The 19,431-nt window shown below is 28.7% G+C and overlaps 1 protein-coding gene across 1 annotated transcript in view; it reads left to right on the forward strand.

Annotated features, from left to right (window-relative positions):
- Positions 1–8,245: 8,245 nt before the first annotated feature.
- Positions 8,246–19,431, forward strand: part of LOC145832234 (insulin gene enhancer protein ISL-1-like) — a 46,878-nt gene continuing 35,692 nt past the window's right edge. Inside the window, exons 1-4 of the mRNA XM_082939555.1 lie at positions 8,246–8,328; positions 14,131–14,229; positions 16,038–16,165; positions 18,777–19,141. Coding sequence (XP_082795681.1) covers positions 8,273–8,328; positions 14,131–14,229; positions 16,038–16,165; positions 18,777–19,141 — 648 coding nt within the window. The 5' untranslated portion in view covers positions 8,246–8,272. The remainder of the gene's footprint in view (positions 8,329–14,130; positions 14,230–16,037; positions 16,166–18,776; positions 19,142–19,431) is intronic.

Genomic DNA, 19,431 nt, shown 5'->3' on the forward strand with positions numbered 1-19,431 from the left:
TAATGCCACTGAGGTATGAAAGTTATTGTTCTGCTATTTTGTGACTGTTTAATTTTGTAACAATTGTGAAAAACAGCACAAATGCTGAACAACTATGAACATAACCTTAAAAAATCTAAAATTAACCTATGTAGTTCTGATTGTTTCATGAAAATTTATATTTCTACAACTCAAACTCCTACCACTAACCCTCTTTTAAAAAATCAAAATATGCTCATGAAGGTCTTAATTATAAAATTATGAAGATTAAAAGAAACATAAAAAAAGTATTTATAAACACAAAATATTGATAATTATCAAATATTACTATATTTTAGTAAGTTCCAAAGCTGACTTTAGCCACATCTCAAAAAAAAAAAAGAAAAGCTCATCTATAATTAATAAAATTATGATAGTAAAAAAAATAACTTTAATATTGAATAAAAGACATACTTGACAATTACATAAAATTATCAAAATTTTAATTGTCAGAATTTGAAAAGTCGTACACCCGTTTTTGATAATGATATCAAACTTATAAAAGTAAAATTTATTTTGGTTGAAAAAAAGAAAGCTTTTGATAAGTTACTCACTACTTTTTCAGCAACAATTAAAAACTTTTTTACAGTACAGTTTATCCTATCAAAGTCTATGAAGCTTTACCATGACCTTTTTGATGTTAATATATATCACTAAACTTAGTTAGTTTCCTTTTGAAATTTTATTTTAAGCATTTGTGTTACATTTCAAAATAATTAGAAACTACATTACACAACATTAGTTCGTAATAATTACCTTAAGCTCAAAAAACTTGAGCTGAATCGCATTGTTTTCTATAAATCATTTTTAAAGTGCTTTATAAAAGTTGATTTGTTCAATCAAGCTTACAGTCTAATGTTGAACATTATATTTAATTTTTTACTGTATTTATACGATACAATTTAGAGCAAACTACAAAAAAAAAGAATAAACAGTAGTTTTTAAATCCTGTATTAATTGCAAAAAAGTGTTATTGCTTAGAAATTTTATTTTTAATCCGAGCTAATATAATTTTATTTAAAGAAAAACACAATTCGTTTATCTTTTTTTGTTTTTTTAGTTTTAATTTTTCTATTGAATTAAGGTTAAAGATTGTGTGTTGTTTAAATTTGATAACTTTCTAACTGAGACAGCATTAAAATATACTTAATAAAACATCACACGGAAAATATGTGTTGAAATTTTGTTTTTAATTTTGTTAAAAAAAAAACTCTGTAGCTAAAGCTTTCGAGTTGAAAACAATGAATTGGCATTGATAATGAGTTGGCAGGTTTACATGCGAATCGGACATTTTAGTCTATTTTTACACGTTTTTTCACCTGAATTTTACTCAAAACTCGAAGTTTCCTGACCAGCAACCATCAATCAATTTGTGACGTAATAGTAACCAAACATGCAACGTGACATTGTTACGTCATAGTAAGCACGGAACATCCGTTTTGGAACTTGCATGCACTGAATTTTGTTTCCGTCTGAAAACATAAGTCACTTTTTACCTTTGATTGTTTTTACTTTCTTGTGCCGTGATTTCATAGACACTTGGAAGCAAAGTTAGCATAGTTAGCAGAACATGTTTAGAAACGAACGACCTGTCTCGGTTTAAATTGTACTATATCTACACTGCTTCACTTGAAGTTTTATGTAATAATTCCAATGACAAGAAAAATTATTAGTAATTAAAAAATACAGGTATTATAATGGTATATTTAAACAAATTTATTTTTTAAAGTTAAGTTTGATACTAATACAGTTAAGCAAAGAAATTTGTGTAACAAAATTTTACAAATATTAGCTTATAAGTGTTTTTTAAAATAATGATTAAAAATAAATAAGTAAATAATAACTTTTCAAGGAAACAAACTTTTCAATGTATACAACAAAACGAAAATTATTAAATGATATATATGATTATCAAAACATATTAGACAGAAGAAAACGTTTATAGAGGATACTTTAATACAACAAAATTTAATTTTTATGTTGTTTTCAATAACTTGTTAATATTAAAGTCTAAAAAGCATACTTTATAAAGTCTATATTTTGATTTTTTGCAACCGTTCTTTTCCAAAAGTTTATACTTTTTTTATTACATTTTAAACTTCATAGAAATCTTTAGAAATTTATCTTTTAATTCTAGCCCATGTTTAGTATTAAACGCTATAACCATTTTGTCGAGATGTAGAAAATGTTAAACAAAAACATCCTATTTCTTAAACTTTGTCATTAAAAATGTTTCCAAAATTAATACTAATGAAACTAATCTACAAGCATAAAACTTAGTTTGTCCTAGTTTTTAACCTGATTTCACCACTAATACGATTTTTGTACAAAGTACAATCCCTTAAAAACTCTACAATGGCTTATTTACACCTATTTTTACTTAAAATCACTTTTCAATCTACTTAATAATTATACAACTACACATTGACATTAAAAATTATACAAACACTTTCAAAAATATTCTTTTTTGGAATGCATAAAATATTTTCATCAAAATATATTTTGAGTTGCTGTCATTCAGTATACAAAACACGTAATTACGCGATACAGTACTTATTGCCGCGCCCCAAGATTTATATCCAACTTGCTGTCAAGCGACTTGTTGCTAGCAGCAACGCGTTTTTATGCAACATTCACGCGTCAGCGATCACAAAACGGCGCTACTGTTAAGCTTGAATCAAACTTCGAAAATATTTTACCGTGTGATTTTGCACAGCAATTACTACATTCGCATCATCTGGTCGGGATTTAGTGTAAGTCCCTTGTCCTGTTCTGCTGCGACCTAATGAAAGAAAAATAAGTAAAACGTCGATGTTTTCTCATTCTTACATTTGCAAAATTAAGAAAAATACAAAAAAAAACACAAGTTTGAAATATACTTTGCAAACTATGATTTTTTTTTTAATCAACCAAACGTAGAGTAATAAATGTTTTTAAAGCATCAATTTAAATTCTATTTTTGGCTGCTAATTCCATTGGTGCGACAGGAAAAGGGATTAATTGCAATTATGAAAATCAATTAACGATTAGCAGAGTTGTTGGAATTCTCATTATCTTGTATATGTATGGTAAGCACAAGTATAAAGAATTGTAAATTAATTCAAGCAGATCAATTTTATTTTATTTTATTCATTTTTATTTTTGAAAGATGTTTTACTATGTTTTTTTTTTTGAGTATTAAGTTTGAGTAATAAAAATACATAAAAAATAATTTTTGACATGCAGTCTGTTTTTTCCGCGTACGATCAAAGCATAAGTACAAAACTTAATTTAAAAGTATGAAGATATTATTTATATAATGTCAGGAAAATAACGCAAACACAAGCCAAACTATACGAAAGGTTAATCGCTAGATATTTTAAACGTTTTTAGATAATTTTGTGTACTTAAACTTATTCTTTTATCATTTGGCAGTGAAAGAAAAGCGTTTTTACTCAAACAGTCTCTACAGATAAAAAAAAAAGTCTTAGAAATATGCTTTTGATAAAAGTTCTTCTTTGCCTTTGTGCTAGACTTAAATTTAATTTTAAATTTAAAAACTAAGCTCACATCTTTAAAACTTAATATATTTTGGTATACACGTACTTTTTTTCATATGCTTTTTTTTTCGTGTCAATTGATAACAATGCGTTTGATTATAAAATATATTCCTCCCGCCAGAATGATAATAAACAAACATTTCACAAAAAACAGTTAAAACTTTAAAAATGCGTTTTTTATGTACGGCCTATAATAGGAGTGGGCAACGTTTTTGAATAAATGGGCCGGATTTGGAAACATTTAGTCTTTTGTGGGCCGGAGCATTTCGAATTTTGACCTGTATCCGGATCCAGACGAATAATGGCTTTTTAGATCAGAATCCGACTTGAGACTAATTTCAAGTTGATATACGGATCCGGTCGGATTCTAATGTGAATAAAAGTTTTGGTTCAGGCTGGAATCTAATTTTATGGATACCGTTAATCATTTTTTCAAATCCTTCAAATTTAAAAAACTTTCTCAAGTCTGACAACTTAAGATGTAGATTTAGGCATGTCAGATGTTTAAATAATTTCTATAAGTAGAATTGACATTGTAATTGACCAAGGTACGTACGTAAAATATTGAACTTTAAAAACACTTTGCTTGGGGTAATTTTACAAAAAGGTATTCCAGCTAAGTTAGAACAACACAAAGTATTAGGACAAAATGGTGTACTTATTAATACACAGTAATTTATAAAACAAATTTTAGATTAGTTTTGAAGTCAAATTCTTACAGTTTTGTAAAAATATGATACAAAGTTTTAAAAACATTTTGTAATATTGACCCATTGCGGGCCTGTAAATTCGCTCGCGGGCCAGTCATTTTCATTTGCGGGCCGTATACTATTAAAGTTTGAAAAATGGTCCGGAGCCGGTCATTTTCACTCTGCGGGCCAGATCCGGCCCGCGGGCCGTACGTTACCCACCCCTAGCCTATAACGACATAAAACTCATTTTTACAGCTTCATACAAATTAACTTACAGGTTCCGCAGCTGATTTTGATATATATATATAAGTTTAACTATTAAGGTGGTTATAAACTTGGATGATTTTAACGCAGAAGTAACTTTTCCACAACTTGTTCTAGAAGGACAGCTACAATTTGAAAATTTTTTTAATAGCAATTCAAACAAAACTTTTTTGCGCGCCCCTCGTCAAATCAAAAGTATACTTTTGCTTGTTTTGCATTCTGGTCTGACTAATTTTGAAATATTTAAACGGTATTTTTTTTTGCTCTGTGACAATATTATGTGCATTAAGATATAAAAAAAAGCAAACAAAAAGCTTTCAACGCTTCAAACTCTAGTTGTGTAGTTAATAATTGTAAAACACAGGTAGCTTCGACATTGATGGGCAATAAAGATAATGGAAAGCAAACAAGATCATTTGTTTTTGTCAGTTTGTAAGCTGGAATCTTTTTCTGTGTATCTTAATGCTTGTAATTGATGACATGACAAAACTAATGACTTTAAAAGCTTCTCACTTGCAAGTTCATTTTATCAAAAATATTACGTCATAATAATTAACATTAAAAGCATGTCGCACGTGAAGGGTGGTAAGCATTCTGATACAAGTTAGCATGTTTAATAATAAGTACATTATTGATTTTTGTTCAAGAATTCATTAGACTTTTTGATATAAACAACATATAAAGATTTTTAAGTAAACCATCAGTAAAACCGCTGCAAAAAGACTTGAAATTTACCTTTTTGCTAAAAAAGTAAACCCTTGGCTGCGTAACAATAAAGTTTGCGGCGAGTGATTGAAGGATGACTTGTAACCTAGAGAAAAGCGAAAATCAACTGAACGCCAATTTGAATTTGTAGACTGTAGTTTAAGGTGTTAAGTTGTTAATCCACGCATTTCTTTTGTACAAAAATAAACCTCAATCAAATCTTATGTAAATTTTTTTCGATTTTAAATACCTTTGACAATCTTAAGAGCATACCAATTTCAAGCTTAACATATTTTCAACTATTTTAAATAGACTTTGTCTGAAAGTTTCCCAAGAAAAATAACCTTGTGAAAAAGATTATACTTTTCATGTGTAACTGCTCAATCATCTATTTTACAGGTTAAACTATTCAGAACATGATTTTATAAACACAAAACCATTAAAACTTGTGGGTTGTCATGACAGCTCAATTTTTATTTTTCGTTCGCAGTTACTTGTTGCTCTCGTAGCATTTCGACAAGCTTCTGTCGGCAGGAAACCGTCGAAATTTTTATAATTTAAAAGATTTGTCGGCAGCAGATGTGTAAATAAAAATTCGAATTAAGGAACGTATCATTATCGGCTGGTTACCGAATAAGAACAAAAAATTCGTGGTTTGCCTCGCTAAAAAGAAACAAAAAATGTTTGAAACGTTTCTGTTTGCACAACACATTTTTGTCTTTAAAATTTTGTTTACAGGTTGCTTTTCAAATTTCAAAGTTAGTTTAGAGTAGTAGATAGAGAGATTAAAAATAAAATCATTATCGTACTCAGTTTAGTAAACATTTAAAGTTTATATTTGACTTAATGGTAATTTTTAAATCAGACTGACTATAGGCAAAACCTATAGTCTAGACTCTAGAGTATTATTTAAAAATATGATTGCCAAATCCAAGTAGACAAAAAAACGAAAGACTTTAATATATAGTTCTTTTAATGATTATTTACTATATCAATTAAGTAGCTATAAGTTAATCAAAAATTAAACAACTTTAGATTTATAACAAATTTTAACGAGTTTAACTAATAACTATTATACTTTCATTATTTTATTTTTACTTATTTAAGATGTTGATATCTTTACAAATTGAATAGTCAAAAATGTTCACACTTTTTGTTTTAAAAAATATAAAAATGCACTGTTTTTGCTAGTAAAATCAGAACTATACAACTGGTAATTTTTTAACTATCTTTCACCCCCTAGCGACCATTTTCTCCTGCAATACTCTCTTTTCCCTTGTCTCATTTTAAAAGATAAAAAATTCAATTACAGTAATACAGTGCATATGTAAACAGCGCGCTTCATTTTGGATTTTTTTCAGCTTTCAGTAAGTATCTCTAAGCTTTTAAAACAGTTTTGAAAATTCCACCCAATCTGCGTCATAAAATCGGTAAATCAGAACATCAGATGAAAACCTCGCAGGTCGCTTATTTGACAGGAGATTTCAACTTTCCGTCTGAAAGTGGAGAGATCAACTTTGACAGCTTTCATTTGGACGATACGACGCCACCTTACGGCTACTACTCGGTGGACAGCACCCAGGAATTATTCTCACCTGGGCAGAACTATCAAATAGGGGAAAACACCGGAAGCGAAATAGACTTTCACTCGAACCAGGGAGAAGTTTTGAGCCAGGGGATGACCCCAATGTCGAGCGGGTCAAGCCAGATTATTATTTCTCAAAGTGTAGACATTACGCCACAAATTAATAGAGGTTAATAGTCCTATGTTTTGTTAATGAAGACGTTTTAAACATTTTGGAAATTATTCATAAGAAAACTGACATTAGAATATAATAGGCTGCATTAAAAAAAATCATAACTTTATTTTATTTTAGCTGCTTAAACTCATTTAAAAAAATAGTGTTACGATTTTTTGAGTTAAGTTTTTATTTGTAAACGAAAAAATTATATTTTAGCGCAGTATTTATGAGCCTAAGAAAACAAAATTCAATAAGTCATATTATAATTTCAATCTAGAATGTTATAGAAAACTTAGTTCACTAGTTATAATTAATTAAGTCAAAACTTAAGATTTGAAACATAAAGTTACACGAAACAAAGAAAATGGCGTTTCATCATTTTTTATTATAAACTATTATAAGCTTAGTTTTAATTACTTAGTGACCAAAATCTTTATGATTTATAAGTAAGGTTTGGTATGAGCATAATAAATATTTAAGTTTTGAGAAAAAATCAATTTTACTAGAAGTATTACAACTATTCGTATACATTATAATATAGACTTTAAAGTTTCAGTTATTTTTTTTAAAGCCATTTATCAAAATAATTTTCAGTCTTGTCTTTTGAGAAGATTTGACCGAAACATGGGTATCATTTGATGAGAGTATAAATACTTTTAGGTGTTTGATTAATAAGTTACAAGTTTCATAGACGCCGGTTAAAGTTCGTTTTTATGAATTTCACACAAATTTGCAGCATATTAAGCAGCCATTATAACGGCGAACCAATGTAGCTACCGGACTATAAAATATTGAGATATAGTTTTTTCATTAAGTAAACGTTGTGTTTAACTCATTTAATCTTCTTATAAAACCATAATAAAGTTAGTTTATGTGTGATTCATTTCCGAAAGTTGATTTTACTTTTGTTGAATGAAGTTACGAGAGAAGCAAAGTTATACTTTTTTCTATTTATTACAAAAAAAAGTATCCGAAACCGTTTTAGTGTTTTGATAAATAGAAATATGAATTCTCTAAAAAGCTTTAAGTACAGAAAACATGATAGAAGTAGCAAAACTTGTATATATGTTTTTTCAATTTATAATTTGGTTATTTTCACAAAACTTGCTCAGATACAAACAGGTTTACATCCAAACTTATGACTAAAATTAATTTACCCAAAATCTTTTTAACTAATATTTCTTCAGGTTTTACCAGGAGTTGCATGGGGTGCGGTAACCTTATTCATGGTCCCTACATCAGCACGTCACAAGGGGTCGACTGGCACTCGCAGTGTCTCAAGTGCGCCGCATGCGGATGTAACCTGGGAGACATGAGAACCTGCTTTATCAGGGACGACAAACCTTACTGCAAAATCGACTATTTCCAGTTTGTTTAGAATTATATATGATGTTTTTATAACATGTTTGTTTTTGCCTTAGTGTTTAAAGAATTTGTTAAACATGTATTGAATCGAAACTTATAAAATTATAATATTTTAAGTAATTTGTTGAGTTTATTTTAAATTACTTTTAAAACTATAAATAATAAAAGTTTGAATTAAATTTATTTTAGAAAATACTTTTTTAAAACCGTTAAAAACTTTTGTTAAAAGTATTTTGTAATTTACGAATATATTAAATATATGCTTACATTAAAACATTTTATGTATTACTTTCTTTTTATCAAGTGTACTTTTTAACTATTTTTATTAAGAAATATAGTTGTTTAGTTAAAAATTTAAAAATTTATATTTATATATATAGTTGCAGCTTTTTATAAACTATATTACATTAAAACAAACTTAATGGTCGAGTAAAAAGCAAAAAAATTATTACAAGTTACGTTAAAAACTAAGTTTGTGAACTACAGTTTACAAAAGCTATACTTATGTAACACTGCCCTAAATCATAAAGTTTAGTATTTCATAAACTGTATAAATCATAATAAAAATTTTCTCATAGTTAAAATAAGACCTTGAGAAAAAGCGTTTCAAAAACTTATTCTAAAACTTCAACGCTCTAGAAACGATTACTTCAATTTTAAGTTTTAAGTGACATGAAATCGATCAAAGAATATTCAACTGAAGCTGCAAAACCTTTTAACTCTGACGCTGTTGATTTAAAACACCTGTTTTGTTTAAAAACTTCTGAAGTGTTTGGCAAAACTTTGGAAGTTTACAAAGCTATTTTTGCATGTGTCAAATTGGTCTTGCGCATTAACCTACTTGCAAAACTGTTGGGTTAATAATTTCATGTACTAAACATTTTTATTAAACCTCAATGTTTTGGATGTTGGATTAGTTTTTATAGCTTTTGTTTGAAACCAAGCATTTTGAAAAACAAAAAATAAATAAATATTCTCTTTGTAAACACAATACATGTTTTTTTAGAAGACTGAATGTGATACTTTTTTTTTAAATATTACCGTTAAAAATTCTAGATTTAAGTTTGAATTAGGTTTTAATCTTGTTTAAACAATAACTTTGATTTTTCTTGTTAGATAAATGAAACTTTAAGTTGAAAGTCTCGTCAAAAAATATATTGAGCAAAATGTCGTTAATTGGTTTTTCAATATTATGCACATGGATTAATAATTTAGCATGCAATGCAAGTACTCACATATTTTTAAATGTGTAAGCGGAAGTTGTTTATCTGATTATTTGGTTACATTAGTTATACTTCGATTGTTAGGAATTTTTACTTATTTGAGCTTTTTTAAGTTGTTTTTTTTTGTAAATAAAATAAAAAAAACCGTTTATTCAGATTTTGTTACAATTTTTGGTTTTAATCTTAAACTTTTTTTATTCATACAGTATCAATAAGTATTAACCAAAAAATATTTTTTAAGCACAATAATTATTCAAACATAAAACAATGTGGAGATAATAGCACGTATATATATATAGTTAAATTTTAATTTGAGTTACTGTTTTGTTTTTACTTTTCGATTTTCAAAAGCTCATTTGAAAAGAAAATTAAATATTTTTTCGGCTCTGTTTTTTTCAGCTTTCGGTAGCAAATAAATCAGCTGTATATTTTTAAAGGCCTTAAAAGCAGACGACAAAATGTTTTAATTGTTCAGTTATCGACGATTATCAAGATTATTTTCACTTGTTGACTGCGAGTGTTAATTGAAAAAAACAAACACTTTGCCAAGTTTGAGCTGATTTTAAAGTTGCGTGCGACGAAGCTTATTTTGTTTACTAAATAAAAATCTGAAATAAAACATTTAAAGTCGTTCGTAAAGAATATTTTTCAGCAGAAGATTTTTAAGTTCTGTTTTTTACTTAACTCTTTTAGTCTGGCAGAAGCAAAAAATAGTTATTTAAACATCGTTTAATTAAGCTTAGAATTTTCAAAGCTTTAAGGTTTTTAATTAAAATGTTTTAAAACGTTTTTATTCAATAAGAATAAAGGAAATGCTTTCAAAATAGTAAAATTTACCAGTCATTAAATTACTTGAAAACTATTAAACATATTCATAAACAGGAACTTGAAACTTGAGGTAAAAATACCATTCATAATTTGGAAAGGTTGATAATTATTTTAATAAGCAGATATGTGCCAATATTAGACGCCCTTTTGACAAAAAAGTTTCCTAGAAGGCTGTTAAAAAATAAAGCAAATTTTACAACTGTGAAATTTTCTAAATCCATATCATAATTCACACTTCTCATAAGTAAAACGGTCGTGTGACAGAAAATTGTCTGTTTTTATTTTGTTCCATTGTCAGCAGTCTCATAAATATTGCCATCAAAGTTCGGTTCAAAACTTTAAATTTAAAACTTATTTTTAAATTGTTTCCGGTAAGGAGCGAGATAAAACTGGTCATCCAACCTCGGTTGAGACTTTGAATAAAAAAAAAAAGTTTTATTGAATGTTTCCGAAAACAAGCGAGATTAAGCTTTTCGGCCTCTGTGAAGACAATTACCCGAGTTCAAATTTTTGAATGACAAACACAAAACTCAAAATGAAAGCTTTTAGTTCAGTCTCTGCACCTAACCCAGCCTAGTTTTTACAGCTTTAGCCCCACACTTGATTAAACTCGTTTTTCTTTATTGCTGCTTTTTCAAGTTTGTCTTTCAGCTCATTTTAATGTCACTCAGTTCATTCATGCTCGCCCATGCATGACGTGTAAACGATGATGTGATACAAAACAATTTCCCAGCTTAAAAAGTCATCGCCAGTAAATGAGATGATGCCGCCATTGTTACGTAGACAACAAAACCGGAAATTTGAGTTAAAGCTCGGAGGAATGTGTCAATCAAAAGCAAAAAAAAAATTAAGCCCCACCGGTCATTAGCAGTGAAATTTCATAACTTATCAATTCAAAGACGAATCTCTCATGAAACTTGAGCCGCTTAACTCTCACGTTGCCAACTGCAATTAGCTTGAAGTGAATTGATAACTCGCAACAATAGGAAGTTGCTACATTGTCGCTTGCAGTTGTCGTTGTTGGTGTGAAGCCAAAATTTCGATGCCGTAAAGTTAGAAATACATAATTAATAGTCAAATATTACGTGTATAATTGTTTAAATAACAAAGTTGTAACTCATTTTTGATTCTTTATATTTATTAAAGTCCTTTTGAAATAGTTATTTTGTAAAGTTTTATTTGTTAATGTTTTCAATATAGTTTTACAATGAAACATAAAACATTAGCCGTCTTGTATGCACTTTAATAAAGTATAGTAGCATCGATTATTTATTTCTTAAATTTTGTCTACCTTAATATTTTTCATAGAAATAAAACAGAGATAAGAATACTTTTGTAATAACAAATTAGTGAGGAAACAGTATTTTTCTGGTTCTTACATCATGTTTAAACGAGTAACTAAGTTGACTTTATATTATTCTTAATTAACTCTCAGTAGGCCGCCGACGGAAATTCACATGACGTCACTCAGAGATGACGTCATGTCTGTTCAAGGCTTTAGGTTTGCAAAGTTTTTGAGATGCTCGCCTTGCGATAGCGTAATCAATATAAAAATATCTACATACGAAAATTTCTCGAAAATTATTTCTTAAACTTTTTGACTAATGTTTTTTTGAATTTTGTGCTTTCTTGAGGTTTTGTAGCTTTCTGCCGTTAATTAACATAGAAATTAACAACTTTGATAAAATATATTAAAGTACCAAGTTTAAATTTTATAAAAGTTTTACAATTAATCAATAAGACATGAAAATGAACTTATAATGTTACTAGAACTTTTATTTAGTTAAAAACAATATCAAAAAATAATTATTGATCATCCTTAGTGAAATCACTAATTATGTAATGATTGAAAATCAATAGCATAACAAGTAAAATGACAATCAAAATTTCTTTATATTTTGCACATAAACACACAAAAGACACTTCAAATAGTTCAAATTGACACCACTCACTACCAGTAGGCTGTACTTACACACACACAAGCACGACCCAAAACATTAAACTTCGTTTATTTCACCAAACACAATAAATTGAACAGCCATCAAACAGATTATTAGTTGAAAAGTTGTCGAGTTTCCGTAACTTGGTCGTGCCTTGCTACGAGCGTTATTTGCAAAACAAGTAAAAGTTTAAATCTGCAAAATGAGCAATCTGCTCACGAACTGTTTATAAGCTGTTAGAAAAATCGAATGAAAATTTTAGCTGATAACTAATCCTAGTATATGTGGTAGCTCCTTGAAACTTATTTTGAAATTAATTAAAAAAAAAGATACGTAATTTATAACTATAAATTATATTTTATAGAATAAACCTGAGAAACATACATTTATAACTATATTTTTATTAACACTAAAAGGTTTTGTGTCTTTATTTTACATATTTTATTACTTACAACAAAATAAACCAGACTTAAGAATTTTTAAGTTTAGAAAAGATTCTAATAAAAAAAAGAGTTTGCTTGAAATTTCCTTACGGATTTTCCTTATGGAAGACATAGAAAGCAAAACCAAATTCATACCGCAAACTGACATAACTATAATAGCAACAAAGATAACAAAATTTAGAGGTCTTACAGTCTGCCTGATTCGCGACAGACAGGCGACAGCTGCCATAATTTTTGCTTAATTATACTGATTCATTTGGTCTCTGGGTTTCTTTGTAAAAATTTATTTATTTCCATAAAAACTTTTTTTTAACTTCAGTGAATACACGCTGAGAAAAAGTAGCATGATTTCTTTTTTTAATATTTTAAAATTAAAGTTTTAACATTAATTTGCAGAAAAGATTAAATGACAGCTAAAAATTCAGCATTATTTCTAAATCTTATTGTTCTATATGTCCATAGCTAATAGGATTTTCTTTATGTATTGATTAACACCTGAGTACAACACATCAATGGTCTCAGTTAAACCTCAAGATGACGTTATAATAGCTACTAAAGTCAGCTTCCAAGTTGTGATACAGCTCAGGTGACTTAGCAGGATTATTAAATCCTAGCAAAATATTGATCTGGATTGCTGACTAGACTTGAGTATCAGACATACAAGCAGACACAACAAACAATAAAAAATTAATGAGTAAATATGTCATCGGGGAAATCACAGAGGAAATCCTACGGGAGCGAGTATCATTATCAGGAATCACTGGCGTATTATTACGTCATAATGGAATGTTACGCACACACAACTCTCATTTTATGTCTTTTTATTAGTATTTTATGCTCATATTATTATCAGTAAAACCCGTTGTCTTTGTACTAGTTGTAATTTACAAATAATATAAAAAGTTTTATTATATGTATATTAGTACTTAAGTTTTTTGTTAAACAAACTAGTTTGTATATAAGAAAAGAATAATAATTTGATTAACAACCATTTGTTACTTGAAACTTCTAAAATAAGTGTTAAAATACCAAAATAGAATACTTTGCAATAAAACTACTTAAAAATTGGCAAAAAAATATTAAACTTTTAAACATATGACTATTAATATAACAGTTTAAGTTTAAATATTTGAGTTTAGAGATACATTAAGCTGTTACCTTTATTAAACCCTTTATTAAATGTTTTAATTCTAAAAAGTATAATTTTCTTTGTTAAAATTAAGTTTCAAGTAACAATTTAAATTCAGTTTCTTTTTTGAAAAAATGTTTTAAAATATCTAGAACCTTTAAAAATCATATTAAAAACTTTATTGAAAACAACTAAAACACGAGAACTAATTAGAAATGTAATCAAGTTTGCTTTACTTTAAGCTTGTTTGCTCCGAAATGTGCAAAGTGCAAACTTGGACTGGTCAAAGGGGAGTTGATGATGTCTAGCAGAGATAAAAAGTATCATGTTCAGTGTTTTAGGTTAGTAGAAAAATTAAAAAGTTTTATTTGACTCATATGTCTTTACTTTGAAAATTTACAATAGTTTCTGGTAGTACATGAACATGAAAACGAAAAACTTAAAATATTAAAAAGTAGTTTACATAGGTTGTTAAAAGCACACGTTTTAATATGGGTGGGTGTCACTTTTGCACGAGCCTCACTTTTGCACGAGGGGACACTTTTGCACGAAGGGTCACTTTTGCACGAGGGGACACTTATGTACGGCGACTCATTTGCACGAGCGTCACTTTAGCACGAGGGGATACTTTTGCACAGCGTCACTTTTGCACGAGGAGACACTTTTGCACGCCGACACTTTTTTACTATGACATTTTTTTACGGCAGCATTGTTGCACAACGATAATTTTGCACAACGTCATATTTTTACGATGAAATTTTTGCACAGCGACATTTTTGCACAATGACTTTTTCGCACGGAGCATCAATTTTGCATGCAGGCAGATTAAAAGTTTTTTAGCTAAAAAAATTTGCACTTCTAGAGTTATATCAATAAGTTTTAAAATTTTGTTTTTATTAACTTGTTAAATTCGTAAAGGCCTTATATAAAAATAAGGCTTTATCATAATCAGATTTTATTGTAAAATTGTTTTTTTTATGCAATACTGAAAAAGCAAGTGCTATCTTAAGCTTGGATTTTTTCTAATTTCTCACGCTAAATTAAAAATAAATAAATGAAATAAACATCAAGTAAAATCTTAAATACCTTTACACTTCATAAACTAACTAAATCTTTTTTTTTTTAATTTAACAATTGTTTAATATTGAAATAAGTTTAGAATATTTGTTTAACAACTACATAATACTAATTTTAACATCAAGAGGTAATAAGTAAAAAATAACACTTAAGATTCGTGTTTTAAAGCCTTAATAAATTAAGTTTATCTTTCTGTTTGAAAATTAACAAAATTCAGTTTATTTTTATTTAAAGTATGCAAAATTGTTTTTATTTAAAATTAGAGAATGTTTATTTATCTAGTTTATTTAAATTAAGATTATAAATATGAATTAATGTGTTGTGGTACGTTATTATATTGTTCTACGTAAAACTTCAAATAAAAACTTTACAATAAAATTTCATTATAAAATTACCACATTTTGTTCATTCAAAACAACTTGCGTTGTTTAATAAAAATTCGTCTAACTAAAAATTAGAAGCGTGCAAAAGTGAACCTCCGTTCAAAATTGATTGATTGTCTAAAATTTTCGCAGTTCATACGTATATCCGTGAAAAAATAACGCTGTGCAAAAACGACGCTTTGCAAAAATGTCGCCATGCAAATGTAACGTCGTGCAGAAGTTTTGACGTGTAAAAATGTTGCCGTGCAAAAATGACCCTGCGTGCAAAAGTGACCCTCCGTGCAAAAGAGTCGCCGTGCAAAATTGTCCCCTCGTGCAAAAATGACCCTCCGTGCAAAAGTGACGCCGTGTAAAAGTGTCACCTCGTGCTAAAGTGACGCTCGTGCAAAAGTGACCCTTCGTGCAAAAGTTACGCCGTGCAAAAGTGTCCCCTCGTGCTAAAGTGACGCTCGTGCAAAAGTGTCCCCTCGTGCAAAAGTGACCCTTCGTGCAAAAGTGACGCTCGTGCAAAAGTGACCCGTTCCCAGTTTCTGGTACATGAACACTAAAACGAAAAACTTAAAATATTAAAAAGTAGTTTATATAGGTTGTTAAAAGCACATGTTTTAATATATTCCACGTTTTTAGATATCTTTTTATAAGTACATGTTTTTCATGAATGACTTTTTATCAATTTTTTTGTTTTACAGATGCTACGCATGCCACAATCAGCTGATACCTGGAGATTCTTTTGTATGTAATGACGATGGAAGCATCTACTGCTTGCGAGATCACGAAAGACTCTTTAAAAAATCATCAGAAGACAACAGAGTTATTAGTAAGTCATTTTGCTTTTAAAATCCTGTGGTGAAATTATGTATAAAGTAATCCTATAAGAAGTGTTGTCTTGTAGGCAAAGGTAGTAATAAAATTTTAAAGCTTGATTTCCACAAAAACTTTTTTCTACTTACATACTAAAATTTCACTATAAAATAGTTCACATTTTTAAACATTTACCTTAAATTAAAGTACAATGGAACTTATTTATTTAGTATTCAAGCTTAAAAATTTTTTTCAACAAACTTAAATTATTTCAAGCTAAACCAAATTTACTGAAACACTTTAGAAACATTATTAAAATTTTTTTAGGAGTTCATTTGTTTCGTTTATTTAATCTTTGGTTTTTACTTGTAAATTGTTGTTGTAATTAATACTTATTTTAAAGCTCTATTAAAAATTAAAAGGTTTAAATATATTCTGTTTACTTTTTAAACTAAGATCGGTTTAAAATTACTTAAATTGATAGTTTTAACTGTATTTATAATATAAGAGCATAACAATTTAATTAATGTAAATTTTCGTTTTGTATTTATTTACAATTTCATGCATAAATTGGTGGTGCCAATATACCAATAAACTACATACCATTATAACTACAAAAGCTAAGCAGAGACTTTACGTTAGATTGCTAAACAATGCTACACACAACTTTAAACCTGAAATTAAAGTTTTAATCACTCATTAACCTCTAACTTGCTCGTGGCTTCTGAAGCTCAAACAGAAGTCAGTCAACCGTGAGGAAAGAGTGCCCCTTGCCAGCGGCTACTCTGCAATTTAATTGGATAATCCGTGCAAGTTAACCTCGCAACTCAACCTTCGCACTTTGTAGTCTTATCAAATTTTCCGCGGCAAAACTTGCAGCACAATGAAGCTTGTTGTGGATAGAAGAGGGAATTACCCTTTTTCGAAACCCCTTCGATTGCTCAGGTTGAGAAGTGTTAAAGTCCTTTGATTTTTTCCTTTGTTTGTTTTTTTAATTCTAGATTTAAATTCGCGCTAACATGTCATTAATCTTATTGTTAATGGTTCTGCCTTTGTTGCTGCATGACAATCTCGCAAGATAAAAGGTCAATAGTAAATTGATGCGTTATTAAGTAGTAGAAATTCTAGCAAAAATATTATCCGTTTAAAAGATTATTTTTTTGTACGTACTTAATCCTTCTTTTAACAAATTCAACATTGTAGATGTTCAAGAAGCCAAAAATAACCATTAAAAAAAACAAAAAAAATATTACTTTAAAACTTTTAATAGTTTTGTTAAATTTTATGTTACGTCATTATGTTTTTTTTACTTTGTATAACTTTTGCATCTATGTTTAGTAAAGTGCTTTTTATTTTAAATTTAACTGGCTGACGATTAAGGCGTCTAGTCTTATGAAACATGTGTAACAGTAGTTTTAAAATCTTACTTTTTCAATAAATTATTTAAAAGCCCTAAAGTGGGCTCAGTAGAAGGTGTTCAAGTTTAAATAATAACCTTATTTTATATAGTTATATATATATAAACTTATGTATATATTTAATTTAAAAAAAAACATATGCACAAACTTTCTTAAAGTCTCTACCTAAAAGGTAACTATTACCTTTGACGCATGAAATAGTTAATAAACTCTAGCAGATATACTTAATTTTTTTTTTTAATGCATATTTCTAGTAATTGTTTTCGAACAAGATTGTTTGATTTTGTTGTAAATGTTTTATCCAATGAATTAAAACCTTAGCAACAAATTTTTATTGAATAATAAAATACTATTTATATTAAGAGTTTGCGCATTTATAAGTTGAACTTAAAAAATAAAATATTTGTCAAAAAACAAATTTTTATTTATATAAATATTTTACTGTTTAAATTCAAATGCAAATAAATAAAAAAATCTAAATGTTTCAATAATAAAGGTCACTCTATTAAAGAACTCAACGCTACAGAATTTATAAAAATAAAAAGTTTAAACCAAATCAATCAAGCAAACTAATTATGCGGAAACAATGACGTCAACGCACCAATGTTTATGACCAAACAAAAGCTGTTCCCAGCTGACATTCAACATTTGAAATATTAATAAGAAGACATGTGTCCTTCGAAGCGACAATCACTTTGAAGCTGTCACATGAAAGCAAATTGCCACAATTAAGGTATTAATACAACGATAACGACGAGCTGCCTCAAGCTTCAAATAAAGTCACCTGTAAATTAGTTGAAGCTGAGCATATTAAATTATAGACTGCTGCAGTTTAAATATCCGGGATTTTCTATCAGCTTCGACTTGTATGTAAACGTTCGATTTTTTTTTTCTATTCACTAATTTTTGGTATTTTTTCTAATTAACTTTTTTTATTTACTTATAAACATTTTCTAAATCAATGACAAAATTGTATTTGATTTCTTGGTAGTATTGCTTAGAAGACGACGAAAAAGTTTAATATTTTTTGACAATCGTCGAACGCCATTTTCTACGACATACAGATATTTCAAAAACTAAACTGAATTAATTGTTGTTATTGTATTACTTATAAGTAAAAATTACTCATAAAATTTGAAATTAAAACCGTAAATATTAATACAAATATTATTTCTTTTTTTAAATCACCTAAACTATATTTACTTGCAGACGCACACACCGGTCAAATAGTTCCAGGACAGAACATGAACCACGGTCGCAGGGGAGACATTTCATCGGGGGAGCGCGGCAAGGATCAAGGGGTAAGCAGCAAGAGGAGCGGTAAGACGACGAGACAGAGGACGGTGCTGAACGAGAAGCAGCTGACGGTGCTGCACACCTTCTACGACAACAACTGCAGGCCCGACGCCATCATGAAGGAGCAGCTGACCGCCATGACCGGCCTCCCTCAACGAGTCATCAGGGTGTGGTTCCAGAACAAGCGGTGCAAGGACAAGAAGAGGTCGATCGCGCTCAAGCAGCAGCAACAGCAAACAATTAAGCAGCAGCAGAATTCCGGGCAGCAAAAACAGCAGGTTTGCTGGTTTGATGTTAACTGGAAGAATAAAAGAAAATACTTCTAACAAAAAAAAACTGAATAAAGTATATTTAAATTTCGGCTTTTTAAATATTTTAGTATATTACAAAACTACAACTATCTTCACTAAATATAAATTTTAAATACGACCCTTATTTATGAAACAAGAAATAATGAAAATACAAACTATCGCAGCTACTAATCAAGCAAATATGCATTATTTTTTATCATTTTTTTTATTGTTTTGTCTCAATGGAATTTAAAACATAAAACTTAGAAAAAATTTTA

This window comes from Thalia democratica, chromosome 3 (assembly GCF_965202585.1).
Source record: "Thalia democratica chromosome 3, ktThaDemo2.hap1.1, whole genome shotgun sequence".
Lineage (NCBI taxonomy): Eukaryota > Metazoa > Chordata > Thaliacea > Salpida > Salpidae > Thalia > Thalia democratica.